The 22,055-nt window shown below is 62.4% G+C and overlaps 1 protein-coding gene across 1 annotated transcript in view; it reads left to right on the top strand.

The window, feature by feature from the left end:
• MYO15A (myosin XVA) overlaps positions 1-22,055 on the top strand; it is a 50,672-nt gene that overhangs the window by 15,311 nt on the left and 13,306 nt on the right. The window contains exons 16-57 of the mRNA XM_060082783.1: positions 793-888; positions 1,250-1,381; positions 1,886-2,011; positions 2,688-2,765; positions 3,291-3,439; positions 3,546-3,591; positions 3,727-3,851; positions 5,030-5,147; positions 5,470-5,645; positions 6,154-6,352; positions 6,885-6,938; positions 7,037-7,118; positions 7,196-7,326; positions 7,769-7,864; positions 8,289-8,524; positions 9,874-10,055; positions 10,354-10,426; positions 10,622-10,810; positions 11,038-11,198; positions 11,306-11,400; positions 11,901-12,021; positions 12,219-12,286; positions 12,359-12,436; positions 12,595-12,775; positions 12,867-12,999; positions 13,326-13,431; positions 13,570-13,642; positions 14,686-14,807; positions 14,982-15,041; positions 15,480-15,555; positions 15,839-15,954; positions 16,043-16,161; positions 17,240-17,381; positions 17,842-17,953; positions 18,033-18,107; positions 18,499-18,677; positions 19,180-19,295; positions 19,550-19,622; positions 19,978-20,050; positions 20,283-20,356; positions 20,588-20,670; positions 21,922-22,052. Coding sequence (XP_059938766.1) covers positions 793-888; positions 1,250-1,381; positions 1,886-2,011; positions 2,688-2,765; positions 3,291-3,439; positions 3,546-3,591; positions 3,727-3,851; positions 5,030-5,147; positions 5,470-5,645; positions 6,154-6,352; positions 6,885-6,938; positions 7,037-7,118; positions 7,196-7,326; positions 7,769-7,864; positions 8,289-8,524; positions 9,874-10,055; positions 10,354-10,426; positions 10,622-10,810; positions 11,038-11,198; positions 11,306-11,400; positions 11,901-12,021; positions 12,219-12,286; positions 12,359-12,436; positions 12,595-12,775; positions 12,867-12,999; positions 13,326-13,431; positions 13,570-13,642; positions 14,686-14,807; positions 14,982-15,041; positions 15,480-15,555; positions 15,839-15,954; positions 16,043-16,161; positions 17,240-17,381; positions 17,842-17,953; positions 18,033-18,107; positions 18,499-18,677; positions 19,180-19,295; positions 19,550-19,622; positions 19,978-20,050; positions 20,283-20,356; positions 20,588-20,670; positions 21,922-22,052 — 4,855 coding nt within the window. The remainder of the gene's footprint in view (positions 1-792; positions 889-1,249; positions 1,382-1,885; positions 2,012-2,687; positions 2,766-3,290; positions 3,440-3,545; positions 3,592-3,726; positions 3,852-5,029; positions 5,148-5,469; positions 5,646-6,153; positions 6,353-6,884; positions 6,939-7,036; positions 7,119-7,195; positions 7,327-7,768; positions 7,865-8,288; positions 8,525-9,873; positions 10,056-10,353; positions 10,427-10,621; positions 10,811-11,037; positions 11,199-11,305; positions 11,401-11,900; positions 12,022-12,218; positions 12,287-12,358; positions 12,437-12,594; positions 12,776-12,866; positions 13,000-13,325; positions 13,432-13,569; positions 13,643-14,685; positions 14,808-14,981; positions 15,042-15,479; positions 15,556-15,838; positions 15,955-16,042; positions 16,162-17,239; positions 17,382-17,841; positions 17,954-18,032; positions 18,108-18,498; positions 18,678-19,179; positions 19,296-19,549; positions 19,623-19,977; positions 20,051-20,282; positions 20,357-20,587; positions 20,671-21,921; positions 22,053-22,055) is intronic.

A 22,055-nucleotide genomic window follows, 5' to 3' on the forward strand; every position in this document is an offset into this window, starting at 1 on the left:
AGGGACCCCAGAAAGAACCAGACCTGCGCCCTGCCCTTGGGGCGCTTCCAGGAGGGACTGGGTGGGATGAGGATGGACACTGACAAACACGTGGTCAGAGCTGTAACAGAGGCAGCCTGGTGCTGGGGGAGCCTAGAGAAGAACCCTAGCTGGGCAGACCTCAGGTAAGGTTTCCTGGAGGGGGAGGAGACATCCTGAGCTAATTCCTTAAAAACCAGTCAACGCATTTGAGGCGGAGGGAACAGCCTATGCGGAGGCTCAGAGGTGTGGGCCGTGGTGTCTGGGGAGGTGGAAGTCATCTGGGCGGTTGGGGTGGGGGACATGGAGAGAGACAGGCAAAATCAGAATAACAGAAGTGGCAGCTGCTCCCGTGGCACCTGTTGTGTGCTAGCTGGTGTCCTAAGCACTTTGCTTCTTAGTTCACTTAATCCTTACAGCCACCCTGTGAGGTGGGCACTGTCGTTATCCCCATTTTACAGGTGGGGAAACTCAGGCATGGGGGGCTTAGAAAGCGGCAGAGCCAGGATTGGAACGTAGGCAGAAGGTTCCAGAGCCTGGGGCTTCAGCCACTGCATGTGCCACCTTGTGTGGGACTGTCAGGTTCTCACCTGTGCACAGTCGGAGCCACTGAGGGTTCTGGGCAGGGGGTCTGTGGGAGGGGCTCCAGTTTGCTGAAACTGCGGCCGCGGAAAGCAGGGATGAGTCTGCACGGGGGGTGGGCAGGCCCTGGGCGGCACGGACGGGCTGCTGGCTACGGAGGGGCCGGACCCAGCCTCACCACACGCCCAGCAGGACCTGAGCTTCAACAGCTTCGAGCAGCTGTGCATCAACTATGCAAACGAGAGCCTCCAGTACCTCTTCAACAAGATTGTCTTCCAGGAGGAACAGGTGAGAGGCCTCGGCCAGCTCTCTGTCCCGTCCCCGCTGGCCGCTGGGCCTCCTTGGATGCAGATGGGTTGTGCTGGGAATCAGCACACGCGAAAGCCTGTTATGGAGGGGCAGGTGCGGGGGTGCTGAGCGCAGAGAAGAGCCCCTTGGGGAGTCCTCCTCACCCTTGGCAGGGCCGTTCCAGGCCGGGGGAGGAGCGGGGCCCAGAGGAGGTGGTTCATGTTGCCCTGCTGGGGAGTGAGCTCCCTGGGCTGGGAGGCGTGCACGCAGAGGTGCCCTGGCCAGGGCCCCGCATGGCGTCCGCCTGGGGGACGGGCTGGGAGGGACCCAGGGCTAGGAGGCAGAGGCCCGCCGCCTGCAGGAGGAGTACATCCGCGAGCAGATCGACTGGCAGGAGATCGCCTTCGCCGACAATCAGCCCTGCATCAACCTCATCTCGCTGAAGCCCTACGGCATTCTGCGCATCCTCGACGACCAGTGCTGCTTCCCCCAGGTGAGCCGTGGCGCTGTGTGAGCCTGCTCAGGACGCTGGACGTCTCTGAGCCTCGTGTCCTGCATTCCTCTCTGCTCTGGCGTGGGGTCGGGAGCTCAGGACACCCAACCTGCCATTCAAATCTGGGGTGACTGAGGCTGGATGGGGGCTCGGGACGAGGGGCTGCACCAGCCTGGGAAGTCATAGAAGGCTTCCTGGAGGAGGTGACCTTGTGCTTGGGCCTCAGATTCTGATTGGAAAACACAAGGGTGGGATGGGTGCTCTGGGCAGTGGGACTAGAGCGTGCAGAGACAGCTGAGCTGGATGGGGAGCAGCTGGGAGCACACCCGTCTTCAGGGTCCACTTACGCCGCCCCAGCCCGAGCATTGGGCAGCCAGGGGAAGCGGGGACTTGTTCCTCCTCCCTGGTGCTCGCTGGGGACCATTCAGGGCTGGAGAATTTGCCAGTAGGCGAGGAATGGGATGCCAGGCCCCTGTCCACCCGCTGACCGCCGCCTGCCCCCAGGCCACAGACCACACGTTTCTGCAGAAGTGCCATTACCACCACGGCGCCAACCCACTCTACTCCAAACCCAAGATGCCACTGCCCGAGTTCACCATCAAGCACTATGCGGGCAGAGTCACCTACCAGGTGAGACCCAGAACCATGGCCTCCAGTGCCCTTCCCCACCGCTGGAGACACTCGCACCTGTTCCAGTTTTGGTCCTGCTGATCCTCAGCTGTGTGACCTTGGCCAAGTCACTTTACCTCTCTGAGCCTCAGTTTCCTTATCTGGAAAGTGGGGATGATAATAGTGCCCGTCTCACGGGGTGAGTGAGTGAAGTCCAGGGCCAGGGCGGGTGTGATGAGGAGGAGCCCCCATCAGCGGTCACTGTCACCACTGCCATCTCGGCTCATTCCTGTCCTGGAGACGTCTCAGGCCAGGACTTTTAGCCTCTGTCCCTACTGGGCCTCATTTTCCTCATCCGTAGAATGGGCACAGGACAGCGTCCTCACTGAGGATGGGGCCAAGACGTGGACTGGTCGTGTGAAGCTGTGGCTACTGCCCCTGCCCTGGGAGTGGAGAGGCTAGTGGGGCAGGAGGGGAGGGGAGGGGGCCAGAGCAGGGGGAGGGGCCCGTCCCTCCTAGGATACACAGGGAGGCCGAGGCCTGGAGGGGCAGGGCCAGGGTCACCCGGGGCTGTGAGCCCCTGACCCACCGTCAGGAGGAGGGAGGAGGAGGGGGGCAGGCAGGCTGACACACCCCGGGGCTGCGTGGGGTTGGGGCGGGGACCAGCCTGAGCTGCCCCGCCCCTCCCCCTTTCCAGGTGCACAAGTTCCTGGACAAGAACCATGACCAGGTGCGCCAGGATGTGCTGGACCTGTTTGTGCGGAGCCGGACACGGGTGAGCGAGCCCCTCGCCACCCCAGCCCCCCGCAGCCTGAGCACCCAGCCCACCGTTAGGCCCCTCTCCCAGCCCGGCAGGTGGGGTGGTACCCCAGCCCGGTCCTGCCTCTGGCTCACCCCACCCCGTCCCTCCCTGAGCGGTTCTTCCATCCCCACACCTTCTCGGCCTCCACTTCCTCCTCTGTCGAGTGGGCACCCTCCCCCTGAAAACATTGCCAGAGTTCACAGCCAGGTCTGTAACAGGCCACCTCGGAGCCAGGCACGGAGTTAGTGCCTGTGTGTTCCCCAGCCACGGGCGGGCCCCTTGAAGGTGCTGAGCACCCTCACTTGAGAGATATGCCAGCCGGGAGGACATGGCCTCGCAGAGAGGACAGGGGTCCAGAGGGTCACTTTTCTGATCCCTCTGGTCCAGAGACTGACGCCTTTTGTTCTTTCCCTGTCTCTCTCTTTCCTCGTTTTTGCCTCTGGGTCCCTCCGCATCCCTGTCTCCTGTCTCCCGCGCCTTGACTGCTGACTGGCCCAGGTGGTGGCACACCTCTTCTCCAGCCATGCCCCGCAGGCTGCCCCTCAGCGCCTGGGCAAGAGCAGCTCTGTCACCCGGCTCTACAAGGCGCACACGGTGGCTGCTAAGTTCCAGCAGTCGCTCCTGGATCTGGTGGAAAAGATGGAGAGGTGGGCGCGGGCACCCAGCCTCACCTCTGACCCACCCTGTGACCCTCAGGGGTAAGCACCCTCCTTCTCTGGGGCCTCACACTGCCCTCCTCCCACCCCTGTCCAGGTGTAACCCCTTGTTCGTCAGGTGCCTGAAGCCCAACCACAAGAAGGTATGTGATGGCTGAGGTCCCTGGGGGAGCCAAGTCCTCTCCCCATGCTGTGTGACCTTGGGTGAGTGGCTTTGCCTCTCTGGCCCTCCGTCTGTTGGGCCAATGTGCGGGCTCCCTATCTGAGCCTTCCCCCAGGAGCCAGGCCTCTTTGAGCCAGATGTGGTGATGGCCCAGCTACGCTATTCGGGGGTGCTGGAGACTGTGCGGATCCGCAAGGAGGGCTTTCCGGTGCGGCTGCCCTTCCAGATGTTCATCGACAGGTACCTCGGTCAGGGTGGTTCTGAGCTCCAGAGACCCCTTCCCAGCCCACCATGGCCCTAGGAATACACAACCCAGGATGAATAGGGCTTGCCACGCACAGTCGCTCAGATTGTGCAGTATGCAAGACCAGCACGTGCCAGCTGTTCTATGGAAGATGTATTTACTGTTTTGCATTTTTTCATAGTTTTATTATGCACTGTGTGTGGATTCTAAAGAGTAGTAATTTTAATAGTTATTTTGACAAGTTTCCAGCAGATGGCGGTAAATCACTTTATTCTACTGAAACAATTTATTACAGTTTTTGGGTTGCTCAGTATTTTTTTTTTTTAATTTTCATAATTTTTAAAAAATTAATTTATTTTATTTATTTTATTTTGGGCTGCGCTGGGTCTTCGTTGCTGCGTGCGGGGTTTTCTCTAGTTGCAGCGAGTGGGCGCTACTCTTTGTTGCGGTGCGCGGGCTTCTCACTGCAGTGGCTTCTCTTGTTGCGGAGCACGGACTCTAGGCGCACGGGCTTCCGTAGTTGTGTCATGCGGGCTCAGTAGTTGTGGCTCATGGGCTCTAGAGCGCAGGCTCAGTAGTTGTGGCGCACGGGCTTAGTTGCTCCACGGCATGTGGGATCTTCCCGGTCCAGGGCTCAAACCCGTGTTCCCTGCATTGACAGGTGGACTCTTAACCACTGCGCCACCCGGAAAGCCCTAATTTTCATAATTTTTGAGCTTACTTTTAAGGCCTATTTTATTTTATTTTATTTTATTTTATTCATTTATTTATTTTTGGCTGCATTGGGTCTTCATTGCTGCACGTGGGCTTTCTCTAGTTACGGCGAGCGGGGCTACTCTTCTCATTGCAGAGCACGGACTTCTCGTTGTGTTGCAGAGCACGGGCTCTAGGCACGCGGGCTTCAGTAGTTGTGGCACATGGACTTAGTTGCTCCGCGGCATGTGGGATCTTCCCGGACCAGGGATCAAACCCATATCCCCTGTATTGGCAGGTGGATTCTTAACCATTGCGCCACCAGGGAAGTCCTCAGCAGAGTCTTGAGGACAGAAAGCCTTTTCCTGGTTAGAAGACATTATGAGTAGAGGCACTGCTGGGACTCGGGCTTCCGGGAGACGGGGGCTGGGGGCGGTGACCCCAAGGTCACCCACCCCCACGCTGGGTTTGGGCCCTGCAGGTACCGCTGTCTAGTGACCCTCCAGCACAACCTGCCAGCCAGTGGGGACATGTGTGTGTCCGTGCTGAGCCGCCTGTGCACGGTCACGCCAAACATGTACCGCGTCGGCGTCAGCAAGGTAAGTCCCACCGGCACTCAGCCCCTGGGTGCCCCACGGCTGGAGCCTGTGGGCTCAGAAACACTCAGGCTGCAGGCTACTGTCCCAGAGGCCATCCAGTCGAGCTGGTAAATGGATGCTGATCCTACCTCCGGACTTTGCCCGGCTGTTCCCACTGCCTAATTCACCATCCCGCCTTCCCCCGCCTCTCCAGACCCAGCGCATCCTCCACTCTACTCCAGGGCTGCCTTGTCTGTCTGCCTCCATGGACTTTTGGGGAGGGAGGGGCCTCCAGGCAGTCACATGGCCTCCCCCTGCCTCAGTCCTTGCCTCCTGCCCTCAGCTGTTCCTGAAGGAGCACCTGCACCAGCTGCTGGAGGGCATGCGGGAGCGCGTCCTGAACCTGGCAGCCCTCACGCTGCAGCGCTGCCTCCGCGGCTTCTTCATTCAGCGGCGTTTCCGCTCCCTGCGCCGCAAGATCATCTTGCTGCAGAGCCGGGCCCGTGGCTACCTGGCCAGGTGTGGCCCAGAGAGGGCAGGACTCCCTGGAGTCCAACGGCTAGGCTCTGGGAAGGCCGAGCCTGAACTTGGGTAGTGAGCTCCCTGTTCCTGGAGGCATGCAAGCTGAGAGTAGGGCCTCTGCAGGAAGGGTGATCAGACTCTCTGTGTCTCTGCTTTTGGATGTCCTTCCCTCCCACCCCCTGGTCCTTGTGACTGGTGGGTGGGAATCCCTCCAGCCAAGAGGGTCCCCCCGCCCCAGCATGTCCCATACCCTGGGACTACAACCTGATTGGAGGTACATAGTCCAGACGGTTTAATCCAGGTCTTGCCACTCAGGTTATCGTGTGACCTTGGCCAAGTCACTGCCCCTCTCCGAGATTGTTTCCCTTTGTGCAGAGGGCCCCGGAGTGAAGTGTGGGCACTGATACCCAAGCAAGGCATGTGTGGGCGTCTCTGTCTCTTGGTCACTCATGACCCCTGCCCTGAAACCCCCCTACTCAGACCCTCCTTTCCTCCCCACGCCCAGGCAGCGGTATCAGCAGATGAGGAGGCGTCTGGTGAAGTTCCGGGCCCTGGTGCACACGTGCACAAGCCACCGGCGTCACCTCAAGGTGCTGCAGGCCTGCCCCTTGCCCTCCTCCCAGGAGCCGGGCCTGCCCCGTCGGGCTCCGGCGGGGGCAGCAGGAACAGGGAGGAAGCACTTGGCCCCCAGGCAGAGACTGCTGGTCTGGGCGGGCTTGGGTTCGAATCCCCGTTGGGCCCTCTGTAGCTGAGAAATCTCCACCCACCCCTTGGGGATGTGCAGGGAGTTGAATGAGAGGCTGCATGGGAAGGGTGTGGCTAGTGCAGGGCTCACAGCAGGGGCCCCAGTAACCGGGCATGATCAGAATTTGGTGACCTGAACAGCACTGGCTCTGGTGTTGCTCTTGCCTTCATGCCAGTCTCAGCTTATTGTTGTATAACCCACCGCCAGACAGACAGACATAACCCCAAAGCCCCGACGAGCTGCGCCTTTACTGGAGGTTCTGTGGGCACCAGGGAGGGGCCCCGTCACACATCTCTCCGCTACTTCCCAGAAGTCCTGTGCGTCTCTCCTTCCCCAAAGTGTCACTCTGTGCCTTCTGCCTGTGTGTCTTTCGCTGTCTTTTCCCACACCACGTTTCTCTGGCCGCGCCTCTGCCCCCTCGTCTGTGAGGTGGGCCTGGGGCCATCGCCTCTGCCTGCCGCTGCCCGCCCTGACCATCTGCTCTCCTGCAGCCAAGGGCGGAGCGGAGGTTCTGGGTAGCGGAGGCGTGGCTACGGGGGCAGGAGGTGGGTACGGGGGTCCGGGTGGCCGCAGGGGACAGGAAGGGAGGCCGGCAGGTGGGGGAGCAGCAGGCCTGTTTCCTCACCCTGTGCCGTCCCCCCAGGAGCTGAGCAAGCGGCAGGTGGTGGCCGTGGGGCACCTGGAGGTCCCGGTGGAGCTGGCTGGGCTCTTGCGAGCAGTGGCGGGTACATCAGCGCCAGGTGGTGTGGTGGGAGCGGGTGCGCGAGGGGACCAGGCCCCTCATGGCCTCCTCTGTCCACAGGCCTCAGGACGGGCCAGGTGCCCCGGGTGGCCCCCGTGCGGACTCCCCGGCTTCAGGCTGAGCCCCGGGTCACGCTGCCCCTGGATATCAACAACTACCCCATGGCCAAGTTTGTCCGGTGCCACTTCAAGGTGAGGGCTGGCAGAGGCCCAGTTAGAACTGGCACTGTCCTCAGCCTGGGGCTGGCTCCTGGCCACGCCCTGTGGGATCAGGTATGAGCCTTTCAGTTGCTGGGTCTGGGTTGTGAGGAGTCCGGGGTCTCCAGGGGCCCTGGATAGCAGTGGAGGGCCCTCGGGGGCTTGGGACGTGGCTGTTTGGAAATGTTTCAGAAATTTAACGAGCGGTGGATCCACAGCACATTATCTCTGCTCCTCATTCCCTGCCCTCCGAGGGGGCCTCACGGGGGCTCTGTCACCGATACGCTGGTGTCTGCCCCTCTGCCAGCCGGTTACCCGTCTGCACACTGGGACCTGTGTTTCCCAGGCTGCTGTGCCCCGACCTGGCCCAGAGCAGTGGATCCGGACGTGTCGTCTGTCCCAGCTCTGTGCCCATGTGCCCGCCCTGTGCCCCCAGGAACCTGCCTTCGGGATGCTGACAGCGCCCCTGAGGACGCCTCTCACACGGCTGCCAGCGGAGTATCATGCAGAGGCCGTGGGCATCTTCAAGCTGGTACGGGTCTGTCTAGACCACCTTCGAATTCATAGCCTCTGCCCCCGAGGCCAGATGGCGAGGCCCCTCGCCCTGCCCTCCTGGACCCTCTAGTAGCCCAAGCCATGAGCCTGGGAGGGATGGGGTCGGATATGCATGTTAGAAAGTACCTTCTGGGGCGTGGGTGGTGCAGGAGGTGAGGGGCCTCCTGGAGGCCGGGCGTGCGGGGAGGGGCTGGGGCTGTAGAAGGTTCGTGAGCAGGAGAACCTTGATTTTTCCCAAAGGCTTGGTTACCTGGCCCAGGCTATGGCTATTATACCGTAACATGGGGGACTTTCATATGGGCAGGGGGACATGGGAAGGACACGAGAGGGATGTGGGGTGGGGGTGGGGACATGGTGGGAACAGCCCTCTGAGAGGCCCAGGAGAGTCTGTTTGTGGCCAGATCCTGCGTTTCATGGGTGACCCCCAGCTGCACGGAGCCCGGGACCACGTCTTCGGGAACTACATCGTGCAGAAAGGGCTGGCGGTGCCCGAGCTGCGGGATGAGATCCTGGCGCAGCTGGCCAACCAGGTGTGGCGCAACCCCAGTGCCCACAACGCTGAGCGGGGCTGGCTCCTGCTGGCCGCCTGCCTCGGCGGCTTTGCGCCTTCCCCGCGCCTCGACAAGTACCTGCTCAAGTGAGTGGAGCTGGGGGGCCCAGGGCGGATGCCAGGTCAGGCTGGGCCAGGAGGGAGGCTCGGTCCTTGGAAGCTCAGGCTTGGGGGCTGGCCTGGGGCTTCACTGCGGAGGGCAGGAGTCGGGTGAGGCGGGATACAGGGCTTCTGGGACTCGGAGGTAGCCAGCCCAGGTTGCGGGGAATTTGGAAGAGAGGCGCTGACCTCTCACATCGGGGTGGGGGGTGTAGCGGTATGGTTAGGAGCGTAGACTCTGACAGTCTGTGTTCAAATCCCAGCTCAGCCTCGTATGACCTGTGTGACCTTGGGCAAGTTACTTAATCTCTCTGAGCCTGTTTCCTCTCCTATAAAACGGGGCTGATAAGAGTACCTACGTAGTAGACTGTGTGAGGATTAAATGTGCAAACACGTGTGAAATGCTTAGAACAGAGACAGGCTCACGGTAAGTGCTGTGTGCATGTAGCCGTTGTCAGCATCCTGGTCTTGATAAGATGATGGTGATATTGATGTCACCGTGCTGGGTGATAAGAATGATTTGCAAGCAGGCCCTGGGCAGCATCCTAGTTCTGACACTTACTTGCTGTGTGACTGGGGCCAAGTCACTGCCCATCTCTGAGCCTCATTCCTTACCTGGAAATTGGGGATGGTAACAGGACCCACCTCACAGGGTAGCTGTGAACTACAGAGTGTGCAGAGCTCCCCGGAGCCTTGTGCAGTAGGGGCAGCTCCCTTGGCCGGCTCTGGAAATCTGTGCCGGGGGCAGGGCCACTACCTGCCTGCTGGGCTTCCCGTGGGCACGGCTCTAGCTTCCCTCCGGTAGCTGCTGTCTGCCTGCTCCTCTGGTGCTCCTGGCCAGGCTGCCAGCGGTGGGGAGTGGGCAGGGAGCCCGGCACGAGGAGTGCCCGCCACTGATAGGGATCAGGCTGGCTGGTCCTGGGTCAGGTTGAACCCTCACGGCCGTCTCTGTGAACTTGGAAGCAGGCTCAGAGAGGGCCGATGACCGCCCGGGGTGGCCTGGTGAGGGAACGGAGGGAGTCCCCAGAGGCCAGGTCTTTGCCCACACCCCCTGCAGACCCTATCCTGGCAGTGACATTTTGCTCCAACAAGCTTAGGTGGGCCAACCTGGAACCTCTTTGGCCGTCCTTGGACCTCTGGCCTGGACACTTTCCACTTAGCCCAGGAACTCTGGGCTGCCCGAGATCATTTGTAGACCACTTTCAGAGCTCTGGGCCGGCCTGGGCCCTCTGACTAGCCTCGGGGTCTTCCCCCACTCCGGCCAGCCTCGGGGTCTTCCCCCACTCCCGGCCAGCCTCGGGTCCCTCCTCATCCTCGCACCAACTCCTACCCACCAGGTTTGTGTCTGACTATGGGCGGAATGGCTTCCAGGCTGTGTGTCAACATCGCCTCATGCAGGCCATGGGCCAGGCCCAACAGCAGGGTTCTGGCGCTGCCCGCACCTTCCCTCCGACCCAGCTCGAGTGGACAGCAACCCAGGAGAAGGCCGGAATGGCGCTGGACGTGGGCTGCTTCAACGGTGAGCTGCCCTCTCCCTGCATGGTGCTGCTCCCCGCACCCCCCGCCCCTGCCCCATGGCGGGGCGGCCGGAGTCAGCAGGCGCCAGTAGCCTGGGGTTAGGAGGCGCTGGGGAGGGGCCTGCGGGATGTAGCCCTGGAGAGAGGTCAGTGTGTGTGGGCACACGGGGGCTGGACCTGGAAGCGGGGAGGGGAGCCAGGGCCGTGAGATGCAAATTCAGGGTCCAGGACGAGAGCGCGGGAGCGGCAGGACTGGCCCGCAGATGCTCCGGGCTGAGCCCTGCACCTGCTGCCGCCCAGGTGACCAGTTCTCCTGCCCAGTGCACTCCTGGAGTACGGGGGAAGAGGTGGCTGGAGACATTCTGAGGCACAGGTGGGCTCCTGGAATGCCCCACCCAGTGCACCCCTGTGCACCTTGGAAGGAGGAAGGGAGGGGCGAGAGGCCAGGCCCCCAGCCCCGGAGGGTCCACTCCGGCATGAGTGATGTCTGGCTTCCATCCCAGGGTCTCCCCCGCTGGTACCTCTTGGCTCTGTTCCTTACTCCCAGCCCTTCGCGTGCTGTCTCCAGGGGGCTGGCCGACGGCTGGCGGGGCTGGACGGTGGCTATGAAGAAGGGGGTCCAGTGGGCAGAGCTGGCCGGCCACGACTACGTGCTAGATCTGGTGTCGGACCTCGAGCTACTCAGGGAGTTCCCGCGACGGAAAGCCTACTTCATCGTGGGTGCAGAGGGGCCCACGGCTGGCAGGGGAGGTCCCAGGTAGAGATGGCCTCTCCTGGCACAAGGCTCCCCCTCCCGGATGCTGGCGGTGGGGGACTGCGTTCTGAACTTAAGCTTAGAGGTCCTCACGGAGGTGGGGCTCGCCAAAGGGCCCTGCCTTTAAAGGGAGAGAGTCAGCCAGTTCCGGGGCGCAGGAGAGAACGGGGGTTCTGGGAGGGCTCTGGGTCTCTGGGGGGTCAGCTGCTCTGTGTTCTCCGTCCCCACAGGGTGTTTGGAAACAGCTGGGACTCGGACGAGGATGCGCCCGCTAGGCCCCAGCCCCCGGGGCATGTGCCCGTCGTGGCCAACTCCGATGGGTACTGCAGCCACAATGAGGACGGTACAAATGGGGAGATTGAGGCCCAGAGAGGGACAGTGACCCACCAAGGTCAACCAGCAGTGGCCGCTGTCTCTGGTGGGGAGGGAGCCTGGGAGCTGGCAGTGGTCATCAGCAGGAGAAAAGAACTTGACTTTTGTGTTCTCCAACCCCGCCAGACTCAGACAGCCTTGGGGAGCCTGCTGTGCCCCACAGAGGACTGGACTGCTACCTGGATAGCCTCTTCGACCCCGTGCTGTCCTACGGGGATGCGGTAGGGACGCAGCAGGGCATTTGCAGACCACAGCACGGCATGTGCACACAGGAGCCTCTCTCAGCCAGGGTCATGGGGTGGCGTGTCCCCTCTGGATCTCTGCTGGGGGTCAGGCAAAGGATGAGGGTGTCCTAACAGCTAGAGGTGCTCGGAAGGACCCACAGCTGGGGGTCCAGGACACCCTGGGAGCGGCCCCTGGGCACCCTTGCTCACTCTGGGAACTCCCAGGAGCCCGTCCAAGGCATAACGTGAAGCCCTGAGCAGGGCGCAGCCCCTTTGAGCCTCAGTTTGCTCCCCTGTGAAAGGGGTGGTTTGGGGCTCGCAAGGTTGCTGGAGGCCTGACCGGGGTGCTGTGTGGGCAGAGGCCGGGCACACAGCAGATGCTGGCCGGTGGGAGGCCCCCGGGATGCAGGCAGTGGTGGTGTCAGGTGCCTGTTGCCTTGGAACCTGGGGAGTACGGCAGTGGGGCAGTCACTTGAGCCACCTGCTCCTGCTCCCAGGACCTGGAGAAGCCAACAGCCATTGCCTACCGCATGAAAGGGGGCGGCCAGCCTGGTGGAGATGGCAGTAGCGGCAGCAAAGGCGGCCCCCGGAGACCTCCAGAGCCAAAGCCAAAGCCAAGTCAGTGCCTGCCCCCGGTCGGTTCCAGGGTCGGGCAGGGTGGAGCCCCTCGGTGCTCAGGGCTGCTTTGGCCCTGGAACAGAGGCAGCCTCGGCCGTGGGGGGAGGTTGAGCCAGCGGAGGAGGGGCAGGCATGGTAGGGAATCCCCCCCATCTCCCGAGCCTCTGGATCCACGTCCCCTGACACGGCCCCCCCAGTTCCAGGCCTGGACGCCTCCACGTTGGCCCTGCAGCAAGCCTTCATCCACAAGCAGGCTGTGCTGCTGGTGAGTGCCGGGGTTGGGGGCTGCGGGGGGCGGAGCCTGGGCCTGCCCGCTCACCACCGCTACTCTCCCCAGGCCCGGGAGATGACCCTGCAGGCCATGGCGCTCCAGCAGCAGCCCCTGAGTCCCAGCCCAAGGCCATCACCCCCAGAGGTGAGCCTGGTTCCCCAGGTGAGTGCTGTGGTGCCCTGGGGCATCGCTGCGCCTCTCTGAGCCAGGAGCCCCCCTCAACCCCTCTTGGGCAGACGTGGGGTCCCTGAGAGCAGACGGATGTGTCCCGGGAAGTCCACCCCACATCCCGCTCTCCACAGAAACCCCTAGCGCCAGAGGCCCGGCCGAAGTTCGTAGGCACTGGACTCCCGGCCAAGCCCGTGCTCTTGCGCTCCGCTCCAAAGCCTGTGGCTCCCGCTCCTCTGGTCAAGGCCCCGAGGCCCCCCACCAAGCCCGTTGCTGCCCCCATTCTAGCTCAGGGCCGGGCGCCTCCAGAATCCAGTAAGTGTCCTCTCCCGGCCGGGGGGCCTCCCACTTCCCAGGGCAGGGCTGGGAGGGCAGTCTCACCTGTGCCCCCACGCCCCTGCCACAGCTTCGCCCGGCCTAGAGCTGGTCCGGTCCTCGACCCTCAACTCGGAGCACTTCCCGCAGCCCACGCAGCAGATCAAGGACATCGTCAGGCAGCACCAGCAGCCGCCCCGGGGAGGCCGGCCCGAGGCCTTCAGGTCAGCCTGGCCTCCCCAGCCCTCTGGCCGTCCAGACGGCGGCCTCCCCACGGGCCTGCGCGGCCGCCACCCATGTGCCCGTCCGCTGGGTTCGCAGCGTCCCCCGCCCAGCAACTTTTAGGGAGTGAGTCTGTTCACACAGGTGGTCCAGATGAGCCACCCGGGCAGAGGGAGGCCAGGACCGCTCTCTAGGGTGTGCTGTGTGACCCCACACCCGCCTCTGGTCCTCTCTTGGTCCTCGTTTATAGTGATGGGGGTGGAGGAAAAAGTTCCCTATTGTAGGATTATGTGGCTGGGAAGAGGAGACTCAGTGTCCCACCCACCAGGAAGGACGGCGGGAGGGTGTTCGTGAAGCGGCCGGACCCCCACGAGGAGGCCCTGATGATCCTGAGGGGGCAGATGAGCCATGCAGCGGCGGCACCTGGCGCCCAGGTGAGGGGCAGGGTCTGGCTGGGCCCAGGTGGAACAAAGGACAAAGTGGGGCCTCTGGGGGAGCCTCAGAAACCAGCTGCCCCTAGAAGCTGTGGCCTTGCTGCTCCCCCCTGAGCGCTGTCTTTGGGGCAGGGACAGGTCCCCAGAGAGGCCGTAGCCCTGGTGAAGCCAGTGACCAGCACACCAAGGCCATCCGTGGGGCCCACTCCAGGTGAGGGCCAGGAGGGAGGGAGGGAGGGGCCTGAGGGCAGGTGTCCAAGTGTGAACACAGGTGAGACTTGGTCTGTGTGACGGTGGCAGGTGTGTCCGTGTCCCTGGACCCGTGTGGACCTACAGTGTGGATGTCTGTGTAATTGCATCAGCACTTAACACTGATTTCAGGCCAGGCCCACTCTGACTTCACTAAATCTTCACTAAGACCCTTCAACACAGTACCATTTGTGCCTCTAGATGTCACAGGTGGGGAGACAGGCACAGAGAGGTTAAGTGACTTGCCCAAGATCACACAGCTCCAAAGGATCAGATCAGGGATAGAAACCCAGGCCTCCTGGCATCACAGCTGGAGCCCTAACCTCTGCATCCCCTGCCTCACGGCAGCCACAGCCATCTTAACAGAGATCAGTCGGTTCGCGTCACGCCCTGCCAACAACGCTCCAGCGGCTCCTGGGATAAACTCCAGACTCCTCACTGTGGCCTACGTGACACAGCATGACCTGCCCACCTCCCCAATCCCACCTCCTCCCGCTCCCCCCTCAGACACTCCGTTCCTCACTGTTTCTGGCACACACCAAGCTCACTCCTGACTCAGGGCCCTTGTCCTTGCTGTTTCCTCTGCCTAGAATGCTCTTCCCGGAAGATCTTTGCATGCCCGGCACCTCTTCATCATTCAGGTCTCAAGTGTCACCTCCTCAGAGAGGTCTGCCTGACTGCCCAGACCGAACGCCCCTCACAGACCAGCCCCCAGACTTCCCTAAGTCACCGGTTTTATTTCCACCCCAGCTCCCGACACTGAGAGCTCTGTCCTTTCTGAACTGTCTGTTCCGCCCACACCTGCTGGGGCCTGGCCTCCAGGCAGCGGCCTGTCTGTCCTGCTCCCGGGCCCCCCGGCCCCTGGCTGGGCCTGCAGGCGCCGGGTCTCCGTGTGTGGGGAGGAGGGCTGGGCTGTGTGAGTGTGCACGTGTGCCCGTGTGATCAGGTGTGTCTATGCCACGGGCCAGGAGGCCTGTCTGCCCCAGCCCGCTCCCGCCCCTGCAGTGCTGTCCTCACGGTCCCTGGAGCCGGCCGAGGACCCCGTGCAGACGCGGCTGCACCGCCTCCTCAGCCCCGACTTCTACGGCTACCAGGATGCCCCCTGGCAGATCTTCCTGCGCAAAGAGGTGTCGGAGCCCGGCTGGGGCTGGATGGGGGCCGAGGGGCCCGAGAGGGGCGGGAGACTGGGTCAGGGCAGAGCTGAGCCAGGGTCAGGGTCAGAGCGCGGCTGGTGCGAGCGAGTGGGGCTGCAGCGGGGGAGGGGCCTCCAGAATGTCCTCACGGAAACCCCGCCCCCACAGGTGTTCTACCCCAAGGACAGCTACAGCCACCCTGTGCAGCTGGACCTGCTGTTCCGCCAGGTGAGGGCCTCTCCTTCCTAAATGCCTCGTGGACTAGGCAGGGCACGGGACGCGTAGCCTAGTCGTCTGCAAATCCCCCTCCTTGGATTTGGGGTCCTCGACCACAGTGAGGAGGGGAAGCTGTTCTGCTAAGTCGCCCACTGTAGACAGGGTCGAAGAGCCCACTGTCCCACCTAACCAGACTCACAGCTGGTCTGAGCTACACGGGGCCTGGGGTCCAACCCCAGCCCCACCATACAGATGAGGAAACTAGGGCTTGGGGAGGGTGGAGGTGAGGAGAAGGGAGAGGGTCCTCGGAAGTGGGACCTGATTTACACAGATGACCCCACTGTTGCGTAAAGGCACCCCTGCCACATTCCCAGTCGTCCTAAAACAGTCCAGCGTGGGCTCCCGGTCGGGGGAGTCCCACGGGCTGCCCGCGTCACACTCGTCCCACAGATCCTGCACGACACGCTCTCCGAGGCCTGCCTGCGCATCTCTGCGGAGGAGAGGCTCCAGATGAAAGCCCTGTTTGGTACCGTGGGGGGCCAGGGGGAGGGAAAGATGTCGATGGGGCAGCCAGCTAGACCCCGCCCCGCCAACCCTCCTCGCTCTGCTCCTGGCCTCTCCCACGGCCCGGCCGCAGGTCTGGGTTGGGCTCTGCCTGACCGGCTGTGGCCTCGGCTGTCCCTGTCTGTCTGTGGACATCAGTTTCCCAGTATGGACACTGGGAACACAACAGACTGACACCTCCTTGCTGAGGGTCAGCCTCCCCCCATGCCATGTGGGTCAGTCCTGACCCGACCTGTGTCCCTTAGCCCAGAAGCAGCTGGACACACAAAGGCCCTTGGTGACAGAGAGTGTGAAGCGGGCCGTGGTCAGCATTGCACGCGACAGCTGGGAGGTCTATTTCTCCCGCCTCTTCCCTGCCACGGTGTGAGCCCCCTGCCCGCCCCCTGCCCACCCCGGGGCTCCAGGGATGAGGCCGGAAGAGCCTCACGTGCCACTTGTCCCCACTTCAGGGCAGCGTGGGCACCGGCGTGCAGATCCTAGCTGTGTCCCACACAGGCATCAAACTCCTGCGCGTGGTCAAGGGCAGCCACGAGGCCGGTGGGCCGCTTCGGGTCCTGCGCACATACAGGTGACTGGCAGGCGGGCGGGAATGGGGCTGGCCGGATGCTGGACATGGGCTGGCACCAGCGCTTCCTCACCGGCTTGCTTCACAGCCAGTGACTGAGTACGGTTGGCCCTCCATATCCGCAGGCTTCACATCCACAGATTCAACCAACCGCGGATGGAAAATATTCAGAAAAGAAATTTCAGAAAGTTCCAAAAAAGCAAAGCTTGAATTTGCCACTCACCAGCAATTATTCACATAACGTCTACTTTGCTTTCATGACTATCTACACAGCCTTTACATTGAATTAGGTGTTGGGAGTAATCTGAAAAGAAAAAAAAAAAAGTAATCTGGAGGTGGTTTAAAGTACACGGGATGTGCATAGGTTATATGAAAATATCAGACCATTTTATAGGAGAGACTTGAGCATCCGTGGGTTTTGGTGCCCTCGAAGGGCCCTGGAACCAGTCCCCCTCGGATACCGAGGGGCGACTGTGCCTACGATATGCATGGCTCTGTGCCAAAGCCCTTCAATCAGGGAAACAGGCTCATAGAGAGGTGTTGCTTGTCTCGGGTCCCACAGCCAAGAAGTGGGGAGCTGGGAGCCACTGCCCCATCCCCATCTCCGTCCACGCCGCAGCCTGGCCCTCACAGAGCTCGCTGTGCAACGGGGGCAACCGTGTGAACAGCCAGATGCAGACGCAGCTCGGAAGGGAAAGGGTGCTTCGGCGTGAGACCTTCCTGAGTCCTCGGACTCCTCCCTCCTAGCAGCCCGCTTGTCCTTTATACCAGAGAACGGGGGAGCCTCACTCACCGGTTAGGTGCAGGCTCCTTGCTTCAGGAGCTGGAGAGTTTGCTCAAGGAGTGAAAGAGATAGATTTGTGTGGGCAAAATCTGGGAGGTGGGATCATGAGGCAAAAAAATAAAAGGCACGATGTGGGGAGGGCTGGAAGGTTGTGGATTCACAGGGTGTGGGCAGCACAGCAGAGCTGCGGACAGGAGGGGAGGGGAGGCCGGCAGGGGCAGAAGGAACAGGACGGGGGGTGGAGGGCATCCCTCTAGCTGCGGGCTCCTACCCTCATGCCACCTTCCCATCCTCCAGCTTTGCAGATATCCTGTTTGTGACCATCCCCTCCCAGAACATGCTGGAGTTCAACTTGGCCAGCGAGAAGGTCATTCTCTTCTCAGCCCGAGCTCACCAGGTCAAGACCCTGGTGGACGACTTCATCCTGGAGCTGAAGAAGGTCAGGGACCTCCTACAGGTGCCCCCAGCAGGGCTGAGGGCCCAGACCGGGGCTCGTGCCTGGGAAGCATGGACGCATGTGTGCGTCAGCAACTGTGTCCGTAGGCTCTTGCACGGGCTGTGCCTTCCAGCCGGGATGCCCGTTCCCCTCTTCCCGCTCCTTCAAAGTCCTTTACTAATGCCTCTGGGCTCCGTGGCAGCTGCATTGCTCATCCTCCTGCAAGGACTGCATTGCTCGCCGCTGCCCACTGCAGTGGGAGCATCCGCCCACATGCTCCCTCCAGACCAGGCAGCCCCCAGGCCCGGCACCTGGCCTCAGTGGGGAGGCTTCAGGAGGGGTGGAGGGGGTGAGGCCTGGGCCAGTGCGGTGACATCCTGTGTGAGGGGCAGGGGAGTGGCCCCTGGCCTCCGGGAGGAGGGGGATGAGACTGCAGCCCTCACCCAGCCCCTGGCTGACCCAGGACTCGGACTACGTGGTTGCTGTGAGGAACTTCCTGCCTGAGGACCCAGCGCTGCTGGCCTTCCACAAGGGCGACATCATCCACCTGCAGCCCCTGGAGCCACCTCGAATGGGTCAGCGCCACGGGGAGGGGTGGGCACGGCGGGGGAGGCGGGGGTGGGTGGGCACGGCTGACGTAGGTCCGGCCCTCAGGCTACAGTGCTGGCTGTGTGGTCGGCAAGAAGGTCGTGTACCTGGAGGAGCTGCGGCGTCGAGGTCCTGACTTCGGTAGGTACCCTGGGACCCTCCTTCAGCTGCCAAAGCTGCCAGACCTAGAAACCCCAAACAGAGCGGATGCACGATTCTGGGTTCTGGGGTCCCAAAGGGTCTGGCCTGGCTGCAGCTCCTAAGGCGGCCATGCAGCCCAGGCCTCTGCCCGCATATCTGGCTGAAGGGTCTCCTGGACATTAGCGTTTCCATGTATGTGGCCCGAGGGTCCACAAGCGCTGCATTCTGCTCTCTGCGGCTCCTGCGGAGGGAATGCCTTCCCTTCCCAGAGCCTGCGTCCTCCTCTGTGAATGGCCCCGTGACATACCTCCCGCACGAGCTCTGTATCCCTGGGCCCCCCTGCTCCCCAGATGAGACCCTCCCGCTGCTCAGAGCCCTTCCCGCCCCCTAGGTTGGCGATTTGGGACCATCCATGGGCGTGTGGGCCGCTTCCCTTCTGAGCTGGTGCAGCCTGCGGCTGCCCCCGACTTTCTGCAGCTGCCTGCAGAGCCGGGCCGGGGCCGCGCTGCCGCCGTGGCCGCTGCCGTGGCCTCCACTGCCGCTGCCCGGGAGGTGGGCCGCAGGAGGGAGGTGAGAGCTGCCCGGGGCTGGGCCGAAGGGCGGACACAGCAAGGGGGTCAGCCTGACTGTGGAGGTTGAGGGGAGGGGCTCAGCCAAGAGCAGGCCATCCTGGGGCCCGGCAGCCTGGTTGAGCTAGCCAGACATATGACCTATTGGGATGTGACCCCCCCGCAACGTGACCAGAGATGGCTGGAGGCGTGGCCAGTGAGGTAGGGTGGGTGGGGGTCAGCAGAAGAGTTGTGACCAGGCCACTGGGGCAGGACCAGCCTGAGCCGGCCAGCAGGCGAAGTCCACCTGGGCCGGGGTGGGGCCAGGTGAGGGGGGCAGGTCCAGTCCCGTGGCACAGAGCTTGCCAGGGTGGGGAGAGAGAAAGCAGTGAGGGGCAAGGGTCAGCCGGACCAGGCAACTGGGGAGGCAGTGGGCCCACAAGAGAGGGTCTGGGCACAGTCAGCCGGGGGTGGCATTGGGCCCACTCTGACAGGGCGGGGTGCGGCGGCCGGCTCTCTTGCAGGGTCCCCCAGTCAGGGCTGGCTCCGCCGACTGTGGGGAGGACGGCCTGGCTCTCCCACCGTACACAATGCTCGAGTTTGCCCAGAAGTATTTCCGAGACCCTCAGAGGAGACCCCAGTGAGTGGTGGCCCCACGCTGCATCCCCACCCTGGGGAGGGTCCCTCTGGGGCTTCTTGCAGCCGCCCAAGCGGGAGGCCCCAGTTCTGGGCGGGGATGAGAAACCTTGAGGGGTGAGGCCCACCTGCAGCCTCCACTTCGGGAGCTTTGCTGCCCGGTGGGCTGACACGGAGTCAAACACACTCCAGGTGGGAAGGGGGTGTAGCCAAAGCTCGGAGGCAAGACTGGTCAGTAGTGTCCGCTTCCTGTTGCAGGGACGGCCTCAGGCCGAAATCCAAGGAGGGTCGGGAGTCCAGAACCTTGGAGGACATGCTTTGCTTCACCAAGGTCTCTAGCCCCAGGCACCCTCTGTAAAATGGTGGTACAAGAGCCCCCTCCCAGGCCCGTGGGCCAAACAGCCTTGTCCCCAGTGGGAACCAAGCACTCAGCACCCCGAGGGCCCGCGTTCCTCCCAGGGGCGGTGTCTTCCGTAGTGGCGTCCCCGCTGCCTTTTGGTGGTGTGGACCCTCCTGTTGTAAGAGGAGGCACCACGTGGCCCTCCCCTCCTCCCCCTCCTGACCCAGTCCTCCCATCACAGACCCCGCCCCCATGACAGCCCTTCCCATTAAGACCCCGCCCCCTCCCGACCTAGCCCCTCCCATCAAGACCCCGGCCCCTGGTGACCCAGCACCTCTCCCCACAGACCCCGCTCCAGGACTCCCTCATTGAGCTCAGCGACAGCAGCCTCAACAAGATGGCCACAGACATGTTTCTAGGTGTGGGGGTGGGACTGCAGCCAGGGCTCTGGGCCAGGTGGGACCCCGCACTGTGACCCCTGCTCACCACCACCCCTTCTCTCAACTCAGATGTGGGGCCCCTGCAGAGAGGAGGAGCCTCCCCCTCCTCCTCTGGCCACAGCCTCCCGGGGAGGCGTCCAACCCCAGGGTCCCCAAGGTGGGCAGGCAGCTGGGGGTCTGGTGGCCCGAGTGGGACAGGTGTTTCCTCCAGCTGTGATGCGGTTCATGGGGGATGCCTCGCTGAAGGGCCAGAGTGAACTGGACGTGCTTTGCACCCTCCTGAAGGTCAGTCCAGCCGACTGCTGGTGCTCCCCTGCCTGCCCAGTGGCTCAGTTTCCCCATTTATCAACCAGAGTAGCAGGACTTTGGGGTGGGAAGCTCTCATGTGGCCCAAAGAGGAATGCATCCCACTGGTGGGGAGGGGTCTGGGGAAGGGGCACCAGGCCCATCTCCAAGTGCCCACCCTGTTCCTATGTGCTGGGCGTGTGACCTGTGACCTGGCCCGCCCTCCTACAGCTGTGCAGGGACCATGAGGTCATGCGGGACGAGTGTTACTGCCAAGTTGTGAAGCAGATCACAGACAACACCAGCACCAAGCCGTGAGTGTCTTCCCCTCCCCCAGTGCATCCATGCTTCAGGAGGGGCCAGGTCAGCTTCCGGAGTCTCTCCCCCTGTCTCTCCCTCACTTCATAGACAGAGCATGCTTGGTCTGGGACAAGCCCTTTCTTGTCTCTAAGCTTCAGTTTCCTTACCTGGAAAATGTGATGATAATGTGTGAGTCCAGGTTCTTGGTTGCAAGTGACAGAAACCCAATTAAATCTAGTTTAAGCAAAAGAGGGTTCAGGTAACTGAAAGGTCTAACATAGGTCTTCAGGCACAGCTGGATCCAAGTGTCATCAGGAAGCAGTCCTTCTCTATGTCTTGGCTCTGCTTTCCTCTGTGTTGATATCATTCCCAAGCAACATATCCCACAGATTGGAGAGAAACATTTCCCAGCTCAGCAATCCCAGGGAAAGCAAGACTGACCCAATATTTGCAGCAAAAATTCCCAAATCCGGTCTTATTGGTCCCATACCCATCCCTGAGCCAACCACAGCGGTTGGACGATACAGAGCTCTGATTGGCTAGACCTAGGTCATGTGCCTGTCCCCAAACCAATCACCATAGCCAGAGGGAGGCTGAACTCTAATTGGCCAGATCTGGCTCCCACACCCATCCCTTAACCAGTCACCGTGGCCGGGGGCTGCAGTGTTCTAGCTGGCCGGTCCTGGCTCTGATACCCATCTCCAAACCACAGGGACTGGGGAGGGGTGGGTGGTTTCCCAAAGGAAGCCCAAGTTCTGTCCCTAGACGCCGGAGGTCCCCACAATGAAACCCTCACACCAGGGCAGCACAAAGGTGAGCTTCTGTGTCCTGCATACAACCAGCACACAGTGGGGACCCAAAGCGTGTGCCACCACCCTCCTGTCCACTTGCTCGCATCCCCCAGGAATTTCAGAGCCACTCAGCACGTCCTCCTGCCCCTCCCACCCAGTCTTACCCGCCACCAGCTCTGCACAGGGTCCCCCGGCCCTCTTTCAGAGACCGTCACCCAGAGAGATGCCCCCGGGGAAGGCTTGTCTTTGGCCGGGGGTGGGGGGGGGGGCTCGTCCTCTGCCTTCCCTACCTCCCACCTGGATTCTCAATAGAACACAGCTTCTGCATGGCTCTGGGCCCGCAGGCCCTGCTCTCAATGGGCAGGGAGGAGGAGCCTCCTCAGAAGATGAGCCGCCTGAGAGCGGGAGAGACTCCTGGCGTGGCACCGAAGTGCGGCGGCCACCTGCAACGTAGCCCCATGTGTGTCCTCGCAGGGACAGCTGCCAGCGAGGCTGGAGGCTGCTGTACATCGTGGCTGCCTACCGCAGCTGCTCCGAAGTCCTCCAGCCACACCTCGTTCGCTTCCTCCAAGACGTGGGCCGGACCCCGGGCCTGCCCTTCCAGGGTG

The sequence above is a fragment of the Mesoplodon densirostris genome, chromosome 18 (assembly GCF_025265405.1).
Source record: "Mesoplodon densirostris isolate mMesDen1 chromosome 18, mMesDen1 primary haplotype, whole genome shotgun sequence".
Taxonomy (NCBI): domain Eukaryota; kingdom Metazoa; phylum Chordata; class Mammalia; order Artiodactyla; family Ziphiidae; genus Mesoplodon; species Mesoplodon densirostris.